This window comes from Hemiscyllium ocellatum, chromosome 39 (genome assembly GCF_020745735.1).
Source record: "Hemiscyllium ocellatum isolate sHemOce1 chromosome 39, sHemOce1.pat.X.cur, whole genome shotgun sequence".
Classification (NCBI taxonomy): domain Eukaryota; kingdom Metazoa; phylum Chordata; class Chondrichthyes; order Orectolobiformes; family Hemiscylliidae; genus Hemiscyllium; species Hemiscyllium ocellatum.
The window spans coordinates 4,555,447-4,575,978 of record NC_083439.1 but is presented as its reverse complement, the minus strand read 5'-3'; the positions used below and the strand labels follow the sequence as shown (position 1 = coordinate 4,575,978).

General features: G+C 43.6%; 1 protein-coding gene and 1 non-coding gene across 2 annotated transcripts in view; both read right to left on the bottom strand.

The window, feature by feature from the left end:
* Window positions 1-3,351, bottom strand: part of morf4l1 (mortality factor 4 like 1) — a 57,015-nt gene extending 53,664 nt beyond the window's left edge. The window contains exon 1 of the mRNA XM_060853369.1: window positions 3,181-3,351. Coding sequence (XP_060709352.1) covers window positions 3,181-3,220 — 40 coding nt within the window. The 5' untranslated portion in view covers window positions 3,221-3,351. The remainder of the gene's footprint in view (window positions 1-3,180) is intronic.
* Window positions 3,352-18,461: 15,110 nt separating this feature from the next.
* Window positions 18,462-18,534, bottom strand: trnak-cuu (transfer RNA lysine (anticodon CUU)). Its single transcript has one exon. It is a non-coding gene; the product is annotated as a tRNA-Lys (tRNA).
* Between the last annotated feature and the right edge of the window lie 1,998 nt (window positions 18,535-20,532).

Below are 20,532 nucleotides of genomic sequence, written 5' to 3'. Positions count from 1 at the left end.
GCTAATATTCTTGATATGTGGGCTTGAATCTCATCATGACAGATGAAATTTGAATTCAAGAAGAAAATGCAATGACAAAGCTAGCCTAATGACCATGTAGCTGCTGTCAATTGTCATAAAAACCCATTTGGTACACTATGTTTTTCAGGCAAGGAAATGTGCCTGAAGACCCTAAGCAATGTTATTGCCCTCTCAGCAATTGGAGATGGGCAAGAAACACACCTTTCCAGTGATGTCCACATTCCATAAAGACTTTTTAAAAATAAAATCCCCACAATGCAATAAGACCTAGCTGATCTGATTGTGGTCTCAGCTCCACTTACCTGCCTGCCCCCAAAAGCCTTTAATTCATGTCTATAGAAAGATTTAACTCAGTATTGAATCAACTTAAAGAACCAGCCCTCCAATACCTTCTGGAAAAGAGAATTTCACAGACTGACTAACATCAGAAAAAAAATTCTCCTCATCGCCGTCTCAAAACAGAGACATTTTACTCTTAAACTGAATCCCCTAGTTTTAGTCTTCCCGACAAGAGGAAATATACTCCCAATATCCAATTTATCCAGTCCAATCATCATCTTATGTATTTCAATAAGATCACCTCATTCTAAACTCCAAGTGATAAGGCATAATTTGTTCAACCTTTCTTTATAGGATAAGCCTTTCATCCCAGCAATGAGTCAAGTGAATCTTTTCTTAAGCAAGTATATGTTTTCTCAAAACTATACATAGTACTCCATATGGCTTCATCTGCTATACTCACATAACTTTCTGCATATCACATACCAGGTCCCCAAAATCCTTCTGCACCACCGAGACCTCCAAGCTCTGTCCATTCAAGCAGTACCTGTTTTTTCAGTCTTCTTGCCCATTCCAACTGCCTTTGAAAATCATAACTGAATCCAGTCTTCACACTCTCTCAAGTAGTACATTCCAATTCCTTAGCACTCATGCAAAGAAATATATTACATCACCTTAAATTCTTTTTGCTATTCACCCTACAATTGCACCCTTTGGTTCTATTTTTCTACCAAGTTTCTCTCTCAAGAAACTCCTCACGATTTTGAGCATCTCTATCAAATCTCGTCTTAATCTTCTCTTTCCCAAGAGAACCAGTCCTACTTTCCACACTACCAACAAAAGTGAAATCTCACATCTTTGGAACATTCCCAAGAATCATTTCTGCAGCCCTACAAATGCCATCCCATCCTTCAGAGTCTAGCAACCAGAACCAGACAATACACAAACTGAAACTAAATCAATGTTTTATTTAAAAGAGTAATCATAATTTTCTTGCTTTTATACACTGTATATTTATTTTTATAAGTCAAGGATCCCAATTACATTTTAACCACTTTGTCAATACACCCTACTCAAGTTCTGCTCCTGCAATTTGGCAGCCATGTTGGGCATCACAGTGGCTCAGTGGTTAGCACTGCTGCTTTGCAGCGCCAGGGACCCAGGTTAGAGCACAGCCTCAGGTGACTGTCTGCGTGGAGTTTGCACATTGTCCATGTCTGCGTGGGTTTCGGGTGTTCCAGTTTCCTCCCACATGACGTGGGAGTCAGGTGAATCGGCCATGCTAAGTTGCCCATAGTGATAAGTGCATTAGTAGGAAGTCGGTGAATGGGTCTGGGTGGGTTGCTGTTTGGAGGGTCAGTGTGGACTTGTTGGGCCGAGGGGCCTGTTTCCACACTGTAGGGAATCTAATCTAATCTAAATGGCAATAGTAACTACACTCAAGATGCTAAGACAATGAAAGGTACTACATCAATGTAATGATCCATTTCAATGTCTAATTTCCTTATTGCATTTTCCATCATAGCAACTTCTTCCCTCAAAAATTCTGATGAATGCAGTTATAATAACTTTCCATGTAAACCAATCACAACTTCACCCTAATGGAGTGGTAGCTTTGTCATACTTCAGTTTTCTATCTGCCTTAACCTCAGTCTTGATGTACACAACTCGCCTACAATCCAAACAATGACACATTTAGTTGTAAAAAAGGTAAAATCAAATGCTTTTGAGATGAACCAAAATTGACCTGATACATTAACCCTACCTACCTCTCTTCACAGATGCTGAATGATTCCAGCATATTCTGTTTATCTAGACAGCAAGTTCACCAGCACCTGAAAAAAAGAAAGTACAGGCTGTTTCAGATGCAGACTCTGTCAGAGCAGTTCTGACAGAATCTACACCCAAAATATTAAGCTATCTTTGCCGCTGCTAATGGACTTGCTATGTATTTCCAAAGTTTACTTTATTTTCTCACCTTATGGTTAACTATTTGCCAATGTAGACACAGCTAGAGTACAGAAGCAAAATCCAGACTAAAATGTTGCCTTGTCACCACTTTCCATCTAGCAGTCATACAACAAAAGAATATATTATGCCTTCCTGTTTATGATTTATCATGTTACAACTGAGGTTGGACAGTTTCACAAAACATGCGAAGTCCAGGAATTCCAAATTTCCTTCCAGGAAAAACACATGGACAAAACATTAAAAGACAGAAAGGAGCAAACTCTCTTTTGCTACAAGAAAAAAAAAGATGATTTCAGGAAAAAAAGCGATGTAAAGCATGTTTAACTAGACTAGCTGGCTGACTTACCTACCTCCTCCCCACGCATCTGGAAAAGGGCACGGCCAATGAAGCAATTCTTTTGACAACCTTGGAAAGTACACTGCAATGAATGCTTCCGTTGCATTGGGCATACAGAGCAAGTCGTTACAAAGTTGTCACTACCAATGCAAACTTGCTCCATTGAAATCAAAGGCAAAAATGACACAAATCTGACTTTAGCTGAAAACGTTGTGTGGGGGGGGGGGGGGGGGGGAGAGAAAGCGGTCAAGATCGACTAAGAGTATTGCAGGATTATATGAAAAAAACAACACACGCACATACAATCTGGCGGCAGAAACATTCTGCGCAACTTTACTCTGCGCAAATTAAGTGCTACAAAGGATAAAGAACGAGTACAATGTGCTTACATCCAGAAGTCTAACCAGCTGCAAAATCTCCACTGAGGCGCCTGCAAAGCTCCTGGTGCCCAGGGAGGGTGCCATCCACGCATGCGCACTAAGGGGTGGGTGGGGGAAGGAAAGGAGCCAGGCCCCGGCGCCATTGTTCCCCCTCCTCTTCGTCCCCATCGCCCTGTCCCCGCGGGGCCTCACCTTCCTGAAATTTGGGTCTAGGGTCCGGTTTCGGAGCCATCAAGTCAAACCGTCTCTCCGTGCTAAATCCGAGCGCCTGTGCTGCCCCTCGGTCTCCGCACCATAATCGCGGCCCGGTCCGCTCTCGCACGGCCGCCGAGCAACACGACGCGCCGGCTGGGGGGAGGGGAGGTGTCGTCACCCGGGCGACGCGACACGCCACCGCACTACGTCACGACGCGATTACCACTCCACTGCACCGCGCTGTCATCCCAGGGCACGCCGGGAATTGTAGTATGCAACTTGCACACTCCTGCAAGGGGAGTGCTGGAGAAAGCCAAACTTAGGAATTGCTGTTATTATAGAGTCGTAGAAATGTACAGCACGGAAATAGACCCTTCTGTCCAACTTGTCCATGCCGACCAGATATCCTAATCTAATTAATTCCATTTGCCAGCACTTGGCCCATATCCCGCTGAACCCTTTTTATTGAAATTCAGACTTTCAACACCCAGACTTCTTTGTTTTATTGTACTGGAGAAACTCAGCAGGTCTGACAACATCTGTCCTTGTTTTGAGTTGACAGCACAAAAAAAAGGCAAAAAAAAGCAACTACATTTCTCCAGTGATTACAGTTTCAGTATGTTTCTGTACTCTGTCGTTATTCTGGGATGATTTGGAGATGCCGGTGTTGGACTGGAGTGTACAAAGTTAAAAATCACACAACACCAGGTTACAGTCCAACATGTTTATTTGGAAGCACTGGCTTTCAGAGCGCTGCTTCTTCATCAGGTGATTGTGGAGTATTAGATCGTAGAATACTGAATTTATAGCAAAGGTTTACACTGTGATGTAACTGAAATTATATATTGAAAAATATCTGGATTGTTAAGTCTGTCATCTTTCAGAATGGACATGTTGGTTTCAGTTCTGTCATAAGTAAATTTCAGAACTTTCTTAAAGTTACATTCTCAAGTGAACTTTAACTTTTAAGTCCAAAGATGTGCAGGTTAGGTGAATTGTCTATGCTAAATTGCTCGTCGTGTTAAGTGGATTAGTCAGGGATAAATGTCAGGGAATGGGTCTGCATAGATTGCTCTTCAGAGGATCAGTGTTGATTTGTTGGTTCGAAGGGCCTGTTTCCGCACTGTAGGGAATCTCATCTGATGTGGAGTCTAATTTTAACAATGGATGTCGTGTTGGCCAAATGATGCATTGAAGGTGTGAGGTACCCTGTATGAGGCTGTCTGTGCCCCAAAGTTCAAACTGGTTCTAATCTAAAAAGGGAATTTAAAGAACCTTACATGGAGTCGTGCAGTTTTTGAGCAAAATAAATGTAATTCTGCAAGTAGAAATTCAGCCCACAAACCTAAACTGATACGAGTGTGTGCGCATGCACAGATGTGCTTATGGGGGATGTGGGGTATTAGTGTCTGTGAGAAACTGTATGCTTATATGTGTAAGTGTGACTGCAAATGGGTATAAGTCTTTGTGAGTGTGGGAGTGTATGTGTGTGTTTGAGAGAGAACTTGTGTATGAGAGAGTCTACATGAGTGTATGGGTCTGTAGGGGTGTATGTGTGTATTGTGCAATGGGGTCACCTGTAGTGTGACACAAACCCAAGATCCCAATTGAGGTCATCCCCATGGGTACCGAATTTGGCTATCAGCCTCTGCTCAGCCACTTTGCGTTGTTACCTGTCTCAAAGTCTGCCTTGGATGATGGTCATCTGCAGATCTGAGGTCGAATGTCCTGGACAGCTGAAGTGTTCTCCAACTGGGAGGGAACACTCCTATCTGTTGATTGTTGTGCTGTGTCCATTCATCTGTTGCCGTAGCCTCTGCTCAGTCTCATCAATGTACCAAGCCTAAGGGCATCCTTGCCTGCAGAGTATGAGATAGATAACATTGGTTGAGTCACATGAGTACCTACCACGTACATGGTGGGAGGTGTCCCCATGTGTAATGGTGGTATCCGTGTTGACACTCTGACACGTCTTGCAGCGTCGACCGTGACAAGGTTGTATGGTGTTGTCCTGAAAACCATGCAGTTTGCTGCAAACAATGATCTGTTTGAGGTTTGGTGGTTGTTTAAAGGCGAGACTTGGAGGTGTGGGGAAGGTCTTGACGAGGTTCTCACTCTCATTGATAAAGTGTTGCAGGCTGTGAACAACAAGGCATGGTTTCTCGGCTGCTGGGAAGTACTGGACAACAGAGGCTTGTGTCTGTCTCCTGAGGAGGTCATTACGGTTTCTCGCTATGGCACGTAGGAACTGACGGTCGATGAGTTGAGCATCATACCCCATTCTTATGAAGGCATCCTTGAATACTTGGAAGTACTCATCACGTTCCTCATCATCTGAACAGATCCTGTGTATGCATAGGGCTTGATCGTAGGGGATGCCTGTTTTAATATGTTTTGGCTGGAAGCTGGAAGCATTCTGAAAGATGGCAGATTTAATAAACAATCCAGGTCTTTGTCAATATATAATTTCAGTTACATCAGACTGTAAACTTTTGCTATAAATTCTGTGTTTTACGATCTTATACTCCACAACCACCTGATGAAGGAGCAGCGCTCTGAAAGCTAGTGCTTCCAAATAAACTTGTTGGACTATAACCTGGTGTTGTGTGATTTTTAACATTATTCTGGGAGCGACGGGAAGGGGTGAGTGTAGAGGTGTGGGATATTGGGTTGGGCACAGTTTGTGGTCCTGTCACCCATATTGTGGGAGGGGCAGATTCCACTGTTGAGGACAAAGGAAGACAGAACAGAGCTCACCCACTGTCCCCTCTCCCCCATCTGCAGAAGTTGGAACAGATATGACTGAGATGAAGAATGGAATAGATTCCTTCAAAGAAGTAGGGCATGAGGAGGTGTAGTCAAATAACTGGGTGTAATGGGTATTGACTGTCAATCTATCCCCTGAGATGGAAACAGTAAGTAATGGACAATACATGCCAGCCTACCCAATGATTCACACATCCCATGAAATAATAAATAAAAATCTACTCCTGATTTACTTTCAATGTGTTTCAAATTACAACAGTCTCTGTGTAACACCAAATGTCTATTTTCATCTAGCCAATTGCCATCCTGCTGCTGTTCTTTGGTTCCTGGTCTTTCTCCCAAGAGAAATGTAAAGGCAAAGGAAAAATGATCATTATCTCAGAAGTCTATAGAGCTACTGTCTCATTAGAGATAAATGGTGGGGGTTTAACCTGAAGGTCACCACACAATAGGCAAGAGATGAGGTTGAGAAGGCAGGACTTTCATGGTAACCTCAGCTGGTGCAGAAATTGAACCCATTCTGTTAGTATCATTCTCCACCGCAAATTTCCTCTCCCTCTAATATGGTCTAAGGTGATTTTCCATCAGTGAATTTAAGAGAATGAGTGAAAGGAACATTAGCCAGGAGTTACATTTCCTGGCTGTTAATTGTGACCGCCTGCTGAGAAAGTGTAGCTTTGTGCATGTCCCATGAAGGAAGTGTTGGAGTTATACATAGAAATAAATTGCAGGCAGTCCTGGCTCAATCTTGAAAAATGAACATTACACTTGAACATATTGAATTAACAGATGGGAAAAATACCTCTAACCAATGATGCTGATTCAAATACACCTGATCAGGTCATAGAGTCATAGAGATGTACAGCATGGAAGCTCTTCCTCCTCTGTAATATGGACATTTTTCACGATGTTACCACCTATTTCCCTCCAGTCTATATCTTCCATGTCCTTTTCCACAGTAAATACTGATGCAAAATACTCATTTAGTACCTCCCCCATTTTTTGCAGCTCCACACAAAGGCCGCCTTGCTGCTCTTTGAGGGGTCCTACTCTCTCAGTCTTGTAAAATAAACATTACATGTGAATGTATTGAATTAACAGATGGGAAAAATGCCTCTTGCCAATGAAGCTGATTCAAAATGCGACTGGAGATTTAACATAAACGGCTCCGTTTCAGAATGGCAGACAGTGATCAGTGGGGTACAGCAGGGATCAGTACTGGGACCGTAGCTTTTTACAATATATGTTAATGATATAGACGATGGTATCAGCAATAACATTAGCAAATTTGCTGATGATACTAAGCTGGGTGGCAGGGTGAAATGTGATGAGGATGTTAGGAGATTACAAGGTGACCTGGACAAGATAGGTGAGTGGTCAGATGCATGGCAGATGCAGTTTAATGTGGATAAATGTGGTTTAATGTGGATAAATGGTTATCCACTTTGGTGGCAAGAACAGGAAGGCAGATTACTACCTAAATGGAATCAATTTAAGTAAAGGGGCAGTACAAAGAGATCTGGGTGTTCTTGTACACCAGTCAATGAAGGTAAGCATACAGGTACAGCAGGTAGTGAAGAAGGCTAATAGCATGCTGGCCTTCATAACAAGAGGGATTGAGTATAGAAGTAAAGAGCTAAAAATGTGTTGCTGGAAAAGCGCAGCAGGTCAGGCAGCATCCAAGGAACAGGAGATTTGACGTTTCGGGCATAAGCTCTTCTTCAGGAATGGTTCTCTATAGGAGAACCGCCGCCTTCTATAGAAGCAAAGAGGTTCTTCTGCAGCTGTACAGGGCCCTGGTGAGATCACATCTGGAGTACTGTGTGCAGTTCTGGTCTCCAAATTTGAGGAAAGACATTCTGGCTATTGAGGGTGTGCAGCGTAGGTTCACGAGGTCAATTCCTGGAATGGCGGGATTACCTTACACTGAAAGACTGGAGCGACTGGGCTTGTATGTCCTTGAGCTGAAAATGTGTTGCTGGAAAAGCGCAGCAGGTCAGGCAGCATCCAAGGAACAGAAAACTCAACGTTTTGGGCATAAGACCTTCATCAGGAGTGAATCAGGTTTCCTGATGAAGGGCTTATGCCCGAAACGTCGAGTTTCCTGTTCCTTGGATGCTGCCTGATCTGCTGCGCTTTTCCAGCAACACATTTTCAGCTCTGATCTCCAGCATCTGCAGACCTCACTTTCTGCTTGTATATCCTTGAGTTTAGAAGACTGAGAGGGGATATGATTGAGACATATAAGATTATTAAAGGATTGGACACTCTGGAGGCAGGAAACATGTTTCCGCTGATGGGTGAGTGCCAAACCAGAGGACACAGCTTAAAAATACGAGGTAGACCATTTAGGACAGAGATGAGGAGAAACTTCTTCACCCAGAGAGTGGTGGCTGTGTGGAATGCTCTGCCCCAGAGGGCAGTGGAGGCCCAGTCTCTGGATTCATTTAAGAAAGAGTTGGATAGAGCTCTCAAGGATAGTGGAATCAAGGGTTATGGAGATAAGGCAGGAACAGGAAACTGATTAGGAATGATCAGCAATAATCATATTGAATGGTGGTGCAGGCTCAAAGGGCAGAATGGCCTACTCCTGCACCTATTATCTATTGTCTATTGTATTACCCCTGTTTAATATCTTAAGAGAAAGACAGCATCTTTAAAAATGCAGCACTTCTTCAAGTTTGCAATACTTTTTTTTAATTTCAAAAATATACTTTATTCATAAAATATTTTGATGATCTGTACAATTGGTCATACATCCGTAAACATTCCATTTCTTGGTATACAGAGACAGAGAAATCATTCATATAAATAGGTCTGTACGATTACATATTTAGCAGGGGGGTCAGCAGAGCCCCCTTACTGCATCAGACTAGTGTGCAGAGGCAGGCAGATGTTACACAGTGGTCTTTCCCCAACGCGCCTTAGCGGCAGCTGCCCCAGACTTCAGCACATCCCTTAACACATAGTCCTGGACCTTGGAATGTGCCATTCTGCAACACTCAGTCAGGGTCACCTCCTTCAGCTGGAAGATCAACAGGTTTCAGACCGTCCGGAGAGTGTCCTTCACTGAGTTGATGATCCTGCAGGCACAGTTGATGTTCGTCTCAGTGTGCGTCCCGGGGAACAGACCGTAGAGCACGGAGTCCCGCGTCACCACGCTGCTCGGGACGAACCTCGACAAACACCACTTCATTCCTCTCCAGACTTCTTCCATGTAGGCACATTCCAGAAGGAGGTGTGTGACGGTCTCATCTCCCCCACAGCTGCTTCGAGGGCAGCGTGGAATGCGGCTGAGAGTCCGGGCATGCATAAAGGATCTCACAGGCAGAGCCCTTCTCACCACCAGCCAAGCCATGTCTTGGTGCTAGTTGGTAAGTTCTGGCAATGGAGGCATTCTGCCAAATGGCTTTGACAGTCTGCTCAGGGAACCGCTCGATAGGATTCACCTTCTCCTTTTCCGGAAGGGTCTCAAGGACACTATGTGCTGACCATTTCCTGATGGACTTGTGGTCAAAAGTGTTTTTCTTCATAAACTTCTCCACGAAGGATAGGTGATACGGAACGGTCCAACGGATTGCACCTAAATTGGAAGGGGACTAATATACTGGCAGGGAAAATTGCTAGAACGGCTTGGGAGGATTTAAACTAATAAGGTGGGGGGATGGGGCCCAGGGAGATAGTGAGGAAAGAGATCGATCTGAGATGGGTACAGCTGAGAACAGAAGTGAGTCAAACAGTCAGGGCAGGCAGGGACAAGGTAGGACTAATGAATTAAACTGCATTTATTTCAATGCAAGGGGCCTAACAGGGAAGGCAGTTGAACTCAGGGCATGGTTAGGAACATGGGTCTGGGATATTATAGCAATTACAGAAACATGGCTCGGAGATGGACAGGACTGGCAACTGAATGTTCCAGGATACAAATGCTACAGGAAGGATAGAAAGGGCGTCAAAAAAGGAGGGGGAGTGGCATTTTTGATAAGAGATAGCATTACAGCTGTGCTAAAGGTGGATATTCCCGGAAATACATCCAGGGAAGTTATTTGGGTGGAACTGAGAAATAAGAATGGGATGATCACCTTATTGGGATTGTATTATAGACCCCCCAATAGTCAGAGGGAAATTGAGAAACAAACTTGTAAGGAGATCTCAGCTATCTGTAAGAACAATAGGGTAGTTATGGTAGGGGATTTTAATTTCCAAACATCGACTGGGACTGCCATAGTGTTAAAGGTTTAGATAGAGAGGAATTTCTTAAGTGTGTACAAGACAATTTTCTGATTCAGTATGTGGATGTACCTACTAGAGAAGGTGCAAAACTTGACCTACTCTTGGGAAATAAGGCAGGGCAGGTGACGGAGGTGTCAGTGGGGGAAGCACTTTGGAGCCAGCGACCACAATTCTACTCATTTTAAAATAGTGATGGAAAAGGATAGACCAGATCTAAAAGTTGAAGTTCTGAATTGGAGAAAGGCCAATTTTGACGGTATTAGGCAAGAACTTTCAAAAGCTGATTGAGGGTAGATGTTCACAGGTAAAGGGGTGGCTGGAAAATGGGAAGCCTTCAGAAATGAGATAACGAGAATCCAGAGAAAGTATATTCCTGTCAGGGTGAAAGGGAAGGCTGGTAGGTGTAGGGAATGCTGGATGACTAAAGAAATTGAGGGTTTAGTCAAGAAAAAGAAGGAATCATATGTCAGGTACAGACAGGATAGATCGAGTGAATCCTTAGAAGAGTACAAAGAAATCATGGAAGGGAAATCAGGATGGCAAAACGGGGACATGAGATAGCTTTGGCAAATAGAATTGAGGAGAATCCAAAGGGGTTTTACAAATATATTAAGAACTAAAGGGTAACAAGGGAATGAATAGGACCCCTCAAAGATCAGCAAGGCGGCTTTTGTGTGGACCCCAGAAAATGGGGGAGATACTAAATGAATATTTTGCATCAGTATTTACTGTGGAAAAGGATATGGAAGATATAGACTGTAGGGAAATAGATGGTGACATCTTGCAAAATGTCCAGATTACAGAGGAGGAAGTGCTGGATGTCTTGAAATGGGTAAAGGTGGATAAATCCCAAGGGCTTGACCAAGTGTGCCCGAGAACTCTGTGGGAAGCTAGAGATGTGATTGCTGGGCCTCTTGCTGAGATATTTATATAATCGATAGTCACAGGTGAGGTGCCGGAAGACTGAAGATTGGCAAACGTGGTGCCACTGTTTAAGAAGGGCGGTAAAGACAAGCCAGGGAACTATAAACCAGTGAGCTGGACCTCGGTGGTGGGCAAGTTGTTGAAGGGAATCCTGAGGGACAGGATGTACATGTATTTGGAAAGGCAAGGACTGATTCGGGATAGTTGACATGGCTTTGTGTGTGTGAAATTATATCTCACAAACTTGATTGAGTTTTTTGAAGAAGTAACAAAGAGGATTGATGAGGGCAGAGCAATAGATGTGATCTATCTGGACTTCAGTAAGGCGTTCGACAAGGTTCCCCTTGGGAGACTGATTAGCAAGGTTGGATCTCATGGAATACAGGGAGAACTAGGCATATGGATGCAGAACTGGCTCAAAGGTAGAAGACAGAGGATGGTAGTGGGGGGTTGTTTTTCAGACTGGAGGCCTTGACCAGTGGAGTGCCACAAGGATCGGTACTGGGCCCTCTACTTTTTGTCATTTACATCAATGATTTGGATGCGAGCATAAGAGGTACAGTTAGTAAGTTTGCAGATGACACCAAAATTGGAGATGTAGTGGACAGCGAAGAGGGTTACCTCAGATTACAACAGGATCTGGACCAGATGGGCCAATGGGCTGAGAATGGCATCTGAGAATTCAGATAAATGCGAAGTGCTGCATTTTGGGAAAGCAAATCTTAGCAGGATTTATACACTTAATGGTAAGGTCCTAGGCAGTGTTGCTGAACAAAGAGACCTTGGAGTGCAGGTTCATAGCTCCTTGAAAGTGGAGTCGCTGGTAGATAGAATAGTAAAGAAGACATTTGGTATGCTTTCCTTTATTGGTCAGAATATTGAGTACAGGAGTTGAGATGTCATGTTGCGGCTGTACAGGATATTGGTTAGGCCACTGTTGGAATATTGTGTGCAATTCTGGTCTCCTTCCTATCAGAAAGATGCTGTGAAACTTGAAAGGGTTCAGAAAAGATTTACAAGGATGTTGCCAGGGTTGAAGGATCTGAGTAAAAGGGAAAGGCTGATCAGGCTGGGGCTGTTTTCCCTGGAGGCTCAAAGGTGACCTTATAGAGGTTTACAAAATTATGAGGGGCTTGGATAGGGTAAATAGGCAAAGTCTTTTCCCTGGGGTCGGGGAGTCCAGAACTAGAGGGCATAGGTTTAGGGTGAGAGGGGAAAGATATAAAAGAGACCTAAGGGGCAACCTTTTCACACAGAGGGTGGTAATTGTATGGAATGAGAGGCTGGTACAATTGCAACATTTAAGAGGCATTTGGATGGGTACATGAATAGGAAGGGTTTGGAGGGATATGGGCCGGGTGCTGGCAAGTGGGACTAGATTGAGTTGGGATATCTGGTCGGTATGGATGGGTTGGACTGAAGAGTTTGTTTCCATGCTGTGCATCTCTATGACTCTATGACTCTACTCGGAGTGTTCCACGGCAGCAAGGCCAGGCCCATCCTTCGCAACACCGGGGACAGGTAGAACCTCAGTACGTAGTGACACTTGGTGTTTGTGTACTGGGGACCCACGCACAGCTTGATGCAGCCACACACAAAGGTGGCCATCAAGGTGAGGGTGGCATTGGGTGTATTTTCTTCTCCCGTTGCGCAGATCTTTATACATTGAGTCCCTTCAGACCCGGTCCATCTTTGATCTCCATATAGATTGGAAGATGGCCCGGCTGCCTGCAGCGGCACAGGTTCTGGGAACAGGCCAGACCTGTGCCACGTATAACAGCAATGACAGTGCCTCACACTTGATGACCAGGTTTTTCTTGTGATGGAGAGCGACCATAGCTTCCATCTGCCCAGTTTCTGCCTCACTTTGCTGATAAGCTACTCCCAAGACGTGGCGCACGCCCCAGCCCCCCAAACTAAATACCCAGCACCTTCAGGCGGTCAAGTTTGCAATACAGTGTCAGGTTAGATATGGATACTCAATTCTGTGTGAAATCTGAGCTGGGAAGGTTTCTGAATGTAGCTTCCACCCAGAACTATTTAAGTATTGGTTACAAAAGACACATTGGGTTGAAACTTTTCATCACATGCTCATCAGGATATTTGCAAGAATACCAAATAAAACAGAACAACAATTTTATACTACATGAGAAGAACCTGCTGATCGGTTGACAAATGGATGCTGATTGGTTGAAATGTTACTATAGAGAATTTACAAGTTCAATGATGACTGATAGTCAACTGATGAGTTTTGTTTAATTGCAAAACAGGCAGATTGAGTCTGATTGGTCAAGGTAATACCCTGAGAAATGCACCAGACAATGGCAGCCATCTATTTTGTTGAGTTGAAATAGGTGCAGTTTGTGCATATATATGCAAAGGAAAGGGCCCCGTGTGTTAATAGATGTAACCTTCTTTATGCACAGGTGTGCCACACCGAAAAACCCAACTGACAATTTAATGAGTGCAATGCAAAAAAGCCTTCAACAAAATGTATCTTTTATCATCAATACTCAAGTCACATATTAATAAGTGATGAGGTGCAATTTAATTTTAATATAATGTTGACATTGTATTAAGTGGTATCCACTGACAGGGCAATAGCATGCATTCATCATATAAACCATGGATGATGAATGTGATGAGCTTTATTTTAAATTTAGGATAATGCTGGCAGTTGTGTGGAAAATGTTCCATTTCTCAGAAAAAGCATGTCTCATCTTGATAAGATTGCAAGATAATTCAAGTGCACTGCTTGAGAGGCTGGTAAAAGCAAATTTAGCTGTAATTATCTAAATGGAATTGTTTAAATTCTGAGGGTGAAATATTTCAAGGCAATAGGAAAGAACAGAGAAAGATAAAAACAACTAACTGGAAAGGTCTTTCAAAAAGCAAGCCCAGGGAGATTGAGCCAAATTGCCTCATGTGCTGTATGATTCTATAATCATGAAGAAAGGATAAGGTAGCCTATCTGTCTCATATATATTACAATTGCTACAATGAAGGAGGTCATTGAATCTGTACTGGCTCTTTGAATGAGCAACATGGTTACACCTGTTCCTCATAATACTACACATTCTTCTGATTCGATTCCCTACAGTATGGAGACAGGCCCTTCGGTCCAACAAGTCCACACTGACCCTCCAAAGAGTAACCTACCCAGACCCATTCATTTACTCCTGACTAATGCACCTAACACTATAAGCAATTTAGCATGGCTAATTCATCTAGCCTGCACACCTTTGGATTGCGGGAGGAAATCCAAGCAGACATGAGGAGAATGTGCAAACTCCACCCAGACAGATTAGACTTTTGATTAGATTAGACTTACAGTGTGGAAACAGGCCCTTCAGCCCAACAAGTCCACACCAACCCGCCGAAGCGAAACCCACCCATACATTTACCCCTTACCTAACACTACAGGCAATTTAGCATGGCCAATTCACCTGACCCGCACATCTTTGGACTGTGGGAGGAAACCGGAGCACCCGGAGGAAACCCACGCTGACACGGGGAGAACGTGCAAACTCCACACAGTCAGTCGCCTGAGTCGGGAACTGAACCCAGGTCTCAGGCGCTGTGAGGCAGCAGTGCTAACCACTGTGCCACCGTGCCGCCCTTTTGCAAATTACCATTTTACTGCCTTTTAATACTTCAGTTATGCCTGCTTCCATCACAGTCTCAGACAACACATTCTAAGCATTAATAACTCACCTGTGGAAATTTGTCTCATTATCACTTATTCTGTCAATTATTTTCAATCTGAAATGGACTGAGGTGTGGCAGATGGAGTTTAATTTAGATAAATATGAGGTGACGCATTTTGGAAAAGCAAATCAGAGCAGGACATGCACACTTATACACATATCCCTCCAAACCCTTCCTGTTCTTATACCCATCCAGATGCCTTTTAAATGTTGCAATTGTACCAGCATCCACCACTTCCTCTGGTAGCTCATTCCATACACATTCCACCCTCTGCATGAAAACATTGCCCCTTAAGTCTCTTTTAAATCTTTCCCCTCTCATCCTAAACTTATGCTGTCTAGTTATGGACTCCCCCACCCCAGGGAAAAACTTTGTCTATTTACTGTATCCATGTCCCTCATAATTTTGTAAACCTCAATAAGGTCACCCCTCAGCCTCCGACGCTCCAAATAAAACAGCCCCAGCCTGTTCAGCCTCTCCCTATTGATCAAATCCTCCAACCCTGGCAACATCCTTGCAAATCTTTTCCGATCACTTTCAAGTTTCACAACATCTTTCCAATAGAAAGGAGACCAGAATTGCACGCAATATTCCAATAATGGTCTAACCAATGTCCTGTTCAGCCGCAACGTTACCTCCCAAATCCTGTACTCAATACTCTGACGAATAAAGGAAAGTATACCAAACACCTTCTTCACTATCCTATCTTCCTGCAACTCTACTTTCGAGGAGCTTGAACCTGCACTCCAAGGTCTCTTTGGTCAGCAACACTCCCCAGGACCTTACCATTAAGTGTATAAGTCCTGCTCTGATTTGCTTTTCCAAAATGCAGCAACTCGCATTTATCTAAATTAAACTCCATCTGCCACACCTTGGCTCATTTCATATTGAAAATAATTGACAGAATAAGTGATTCTGACCAATGTAGGAAAGCATACCAAACACCTTCTTCATTATCCTATCTGCCTGCAACTCCACTTTCAAGGAGCTATGAACCTGCACTCCAAGGTCTCTAGGACCTTACCATTAAGTGTATAAGTCCTGCTAAGATTTACTTTCCCAAAATGCAGCACCTCTCATTTATCTGAATTAAACTTCATCTGCCACTTCTCAGCCCATTGGCCCATCTGATCAAGATCCTATTGTAATCTGAGGTAACCTTCTTCGCTGTCCACTACACTTCCAATTTTGGTGTCATCTGCAAACTTACTAACTATTCCTCTTCTGCTCACATCCAAATCATTTATATAAATGACAAAAGGTAGTGGACCCAGCACAGATTCTTGTGGCACTCCAATGGTTACAGGCCTCCAGTCTGAAAAACAACCCTCCACCACCACCATACCTTTGAGCCAGTTCTGTATCCAAATGGCTAGTTCTCCCTATATTCCGTGAGATCTAACCTTGCTTACCAGTCTCCCACGGGGAACCTTGTCGAACACCTTACTGAAGTCCACATAGATCACATTTACCGTTCTGCCCTCAACAATCCTCTTTGTAACTTCTTCAAAAAAGTCAGTCAAATTTGTGAGACATGATTTCCCACACACAAAGCTATGCTGACTATCCCTAATCAGTCCTTGCCTTACCAAATACTTGGACATCCTGTCCCTCAGGATTCCCTCCAACAACTTGCCCACCACCAACATGAGGCTCACCGGTCTATAGTTCCCTGGCTTGTCCTTACCGCCCTTCTTAAACAGTGGCACCGCGTTAGCCAGCCTCTAGTCTTCCAGCACCTCACCTGTGTCTATCGATGATACAAATATCACAGCAAGAGGCCCAGCAATGACTTTCCTAGCTTCCCACAGAGTTCTCGGGTACACCTGATCAGGTCATAGAGTCATAGCATGGAAGCACTTCCTCCTCTGTAATATGGACATTTTTCACAATGTTACCATCTATTTCTCTACATTCTATATCTTCCATGTCCTTTTCCACAGTAAATACTGATGCAAAATACTCGGTTAGTACCTCCCCCATTTTCTGCAACGCCACACAAAGGCCGCCTTGCTGATCTTTGAGAGGCTGAAAATGTGTTGCTGGAAAAGCGCAGCAGGTCAGGCAGCATCCAAGGAGCAGGAGAATCAACGTTTCAGCCATAAGCCCTTCTTCAGGAATGTATTTTGACCTGCTGCGCTTTTCCAGCAACACATTTTCAGCTCTGATCTCCAGCATCTGCAGACCCCACTTTCTCCTCGATGATCTTTGAGGGGGCCTACTCTCTCCCTAGTTACTCTTTTGTCCTTAATGTATTTGTAAAAACCCTTCGGATTCTCCTTAACACTATTTGCCAAAGCTATCTCATGTCCCTGTTTTGCCCTCCTGATTTCCCTCTTAAGTATACTCATACTGCCGTTATACTCTTCTAAGGATTCACTCAATCTATCCTGTCTATACCTGACATATGCTTCCTTCTTTTTCTTAACCAAACCCTCAGTTTCTTTAATCATCCACCATTCCCTATACGTAGCAGCCTTTCCTTTCACCCTAACAGGAATATACTTTCTCTGGATTCTCGTTATCTCATTTCTGAAGGCTTCCCATTTTCCAGCTGTCCCTGTACCTGTGAACATCTGCCCCCTCAATCAGCTTTTGAAAGTTCTTGCCTAATACCGTCAAAATTGGCCTTTCTCCAATTTAGAACTTCAGCTTTTAGATCTGGTCTATCCTTTTCCATCAGTATTTTAAATCTAATAGAATTATGGTCGTTGGCCCCAAAATGGCTTCGAAAGAGTGGAAGTTCTTTCCAGTCGGTGGGGAAACTAGGCCCCTTGGGTTCAGCCTTAGAAGTAGAGAAAGGAAATAGATTTAGAATGGAAATGAGAAGACATTTCTTCAGACACCGAGTGATGGGCCTGTGGAATTCATGCCAAGGAGCGCAATGAAGGCCGGGACGTACAATATCTTCAATGCAGAGATTGATAAAGTTATGATCTCACAAGGAATTAAGGGCTACGGGGAGAGTGCAGGTATGTGGGGTTGAAATGCCCATCAGCCATGATTAAGTGGACTCGATGGGCCGAATGGCCTTACTTCCTTTTGTGTGTTTTATGGCCTTATGGCTGCCTGACTATGAAGCTAAAGTCGCCATTGCCTTCGGGGGCTATAAAGCTGCTTTCTCATGAGGGTGAAACACAGCTGGTGTTGCTGTAACCTGAGGGTCACCATGCCTCAGGCGTCCAGACAACTGAGCTAACCGCCCCCCAAGATGATAGAATGGATTAATGGAATAATTGATTGAAAAATTTCTGGATAGCAGAAACTATAATTTACAGTGCTGATCTACAGTACCCTTTCCCCAGTTCCCCACCTCACATTCGGCTCCTGCAGTTGTTATTGTGACATTAGTTACCATACAATTAAACCGATCATATGTCTCCAACCGGTCGAAACTGTCAGCCAGTGCTTGAGAATCGAAAAGACTGATAGAGAAAACTTGAAATCTGAACAACAGAGCAGCAGAAAATGTCGAAAGAAATAGAACGAAAACCGCTGGAAACACGTTATTAAAATCCTCAGCTGAAGCTAAAAGGACAGAATCGGAACTGTTTAAGCTGGAAGAAGGGTAATAGAAGGTAAGAGATTATTCTGTTTGCATTTATACATTTAATGAAGAAATTGTAAAATTAAAGGACCAAAATATGCGCCCAACGTGGGGCTCGAACCCACGACCCTGGGATTAAGAGTCCCATGCTCTACCGACTGAGCTAGCCGGGCTGCTGAAAGTAGCACTATCCATTCTGAATCTCTGCGTGGTTGGTAAATGGCTTCCTATGTGTTTAGTAGGTTTTCTGTAGATATTGCTGTCAGAGGGGAGTCAGAAACACAGGTCTCTCTCTGTTTAATTTCCCCTCCCGAGCCCAGTTTCTGAGTTTCCCGCGCTCGCACTTCCGGCTGCCGGCTCACGTGACTAACGAAATGTAACAATGCAATGTAACAACAAGGGGCTGCGCGCGCAGCAGGCAGTGCTCGACCGAACGTGAAGGAATGGACTTGGAAACTACAACTACCAAGTCCCTGGGGAACCCAAGTTCCGAAGGAGACTCGTAAATATAAGACTGTAGCTGCTGTGTGGGACCAGCATTTGTAACAAGGTGCAAGGGCAATACAGGAGACTGATAATGCAAAGAGCCATTACAGCCACGATGGGCCAAATGGCCGCCTTATTGCAATGTAACGCTTGTATTTTTCTAGCACTCTTTCTTTTAAATTTCAGGTCATCATCATCCATAATATTGAACAAAGTGAGAACTTTTAAAATATATTTTTATTGAGAAAATGATTTTTTTTCTTTTGAATATTACAGCAAATACAAAACCAAACAATTTAAAGCAATATTTAAAAAAAACAAACCCACTAATTACATAAATAAATAATAACTAAGCTAAAAAAAAGAAAAATCTTAATAATAATGACGAGTAAAGCGAGAATTTTAAGGGATGCTGTTTCTGATGTTGTTTCTGACCCACGAGAGAAGGAAAATCCAATATTCCGGTTTTAGTCACGCCAAAAGACTCCGCAATCAGAAAAATGTTGGTACAACTGTCTAACTTCATCCTCAATTGAAAGCCTGCCACCCTATTTTTGAAATAAAAGATATCGGTATTTACTTCAATTACTTTTTTTTACTCCGCGTGCGGCATAGCAACAGGGTTACATCTACTTACAAAGCGTGTCCACGCCCTCAGGTGTTCATTCTATTAGGGGATATTTGGAGATTTCTTGTGGGGTCCGTACCTCTGAGCCAGGAGTGCGGGGGCTCAAGTCCCACCTATCTCAGAGCTCTGCATCTACACATGTTGTCTAGAAAATATGGTGACGTGGATCACCCCGGGCAGCGCCAACGGGACTGAATGAAACACACGGTCAGTTAATTTATATTGGTGTAAAAACCGAAACGTCGAATTTCCTATTCCTTGGATGCTGCCTGACCTGCTGTGCTTTAACCAGCAACACATTTTCAACTAATTTATATTGGTGGCCAGGCCTCGCTGCTGTTATTTCTTTGCTGAGGGCAGTGTGGTAATTTCTTGCTTAATATTGAGTTCTAACTGTTAATCAAGCAGAAGTAGCCCCAAGGTCCGGTAACCATTCTGTATTGATGTTGGGGGCAGGGACTAGATTACATACAGTTAATTGAATTAGAATGCTTTTGTAAGAATCGATCATGATGCGTTTCCACCTCAGGAAGGATCGCACTGTAAGTTTGAACTAAGGATGTTAACATTGAGGAAATTGTATAAAACTCCATTCATTTATTTATCCAACCCGAGGCCAAACGTTTTGTTTCATTGACCAGTTGTCTCTTTCCCTCTCTACTGCAACCAGCAATCTTTGATCTAGTCAGGAGGCTGTGGGTTCAGGACCACATATTATTTTTCTTCAATACGATGTGGGTGTTGGTGGTAGGGCTATCATTTTTTGCCCATCCCTAACTGTCCAGAGGGACAGACTTCCTGCCCCACGCAATGTGGCTAACTCTTAACTGTTCCCTGAAATGACTTCGCACCAGATCTAAAAGCACCCAATCCCTCCACCACCCGACCCTCAGTAGCTGCAAAGTGTACCATCCACGATATTCACTGCAGAAATTCACCAAAGATCCTTAGACAGCAGCCCCCAACACTGCAACCATTACCATTGAGAAGGACAAGGGCAGCAGAGACATGGGAAGACCACTCAAGGCAAATTTCCATTCCAAGTCACTCACCATCC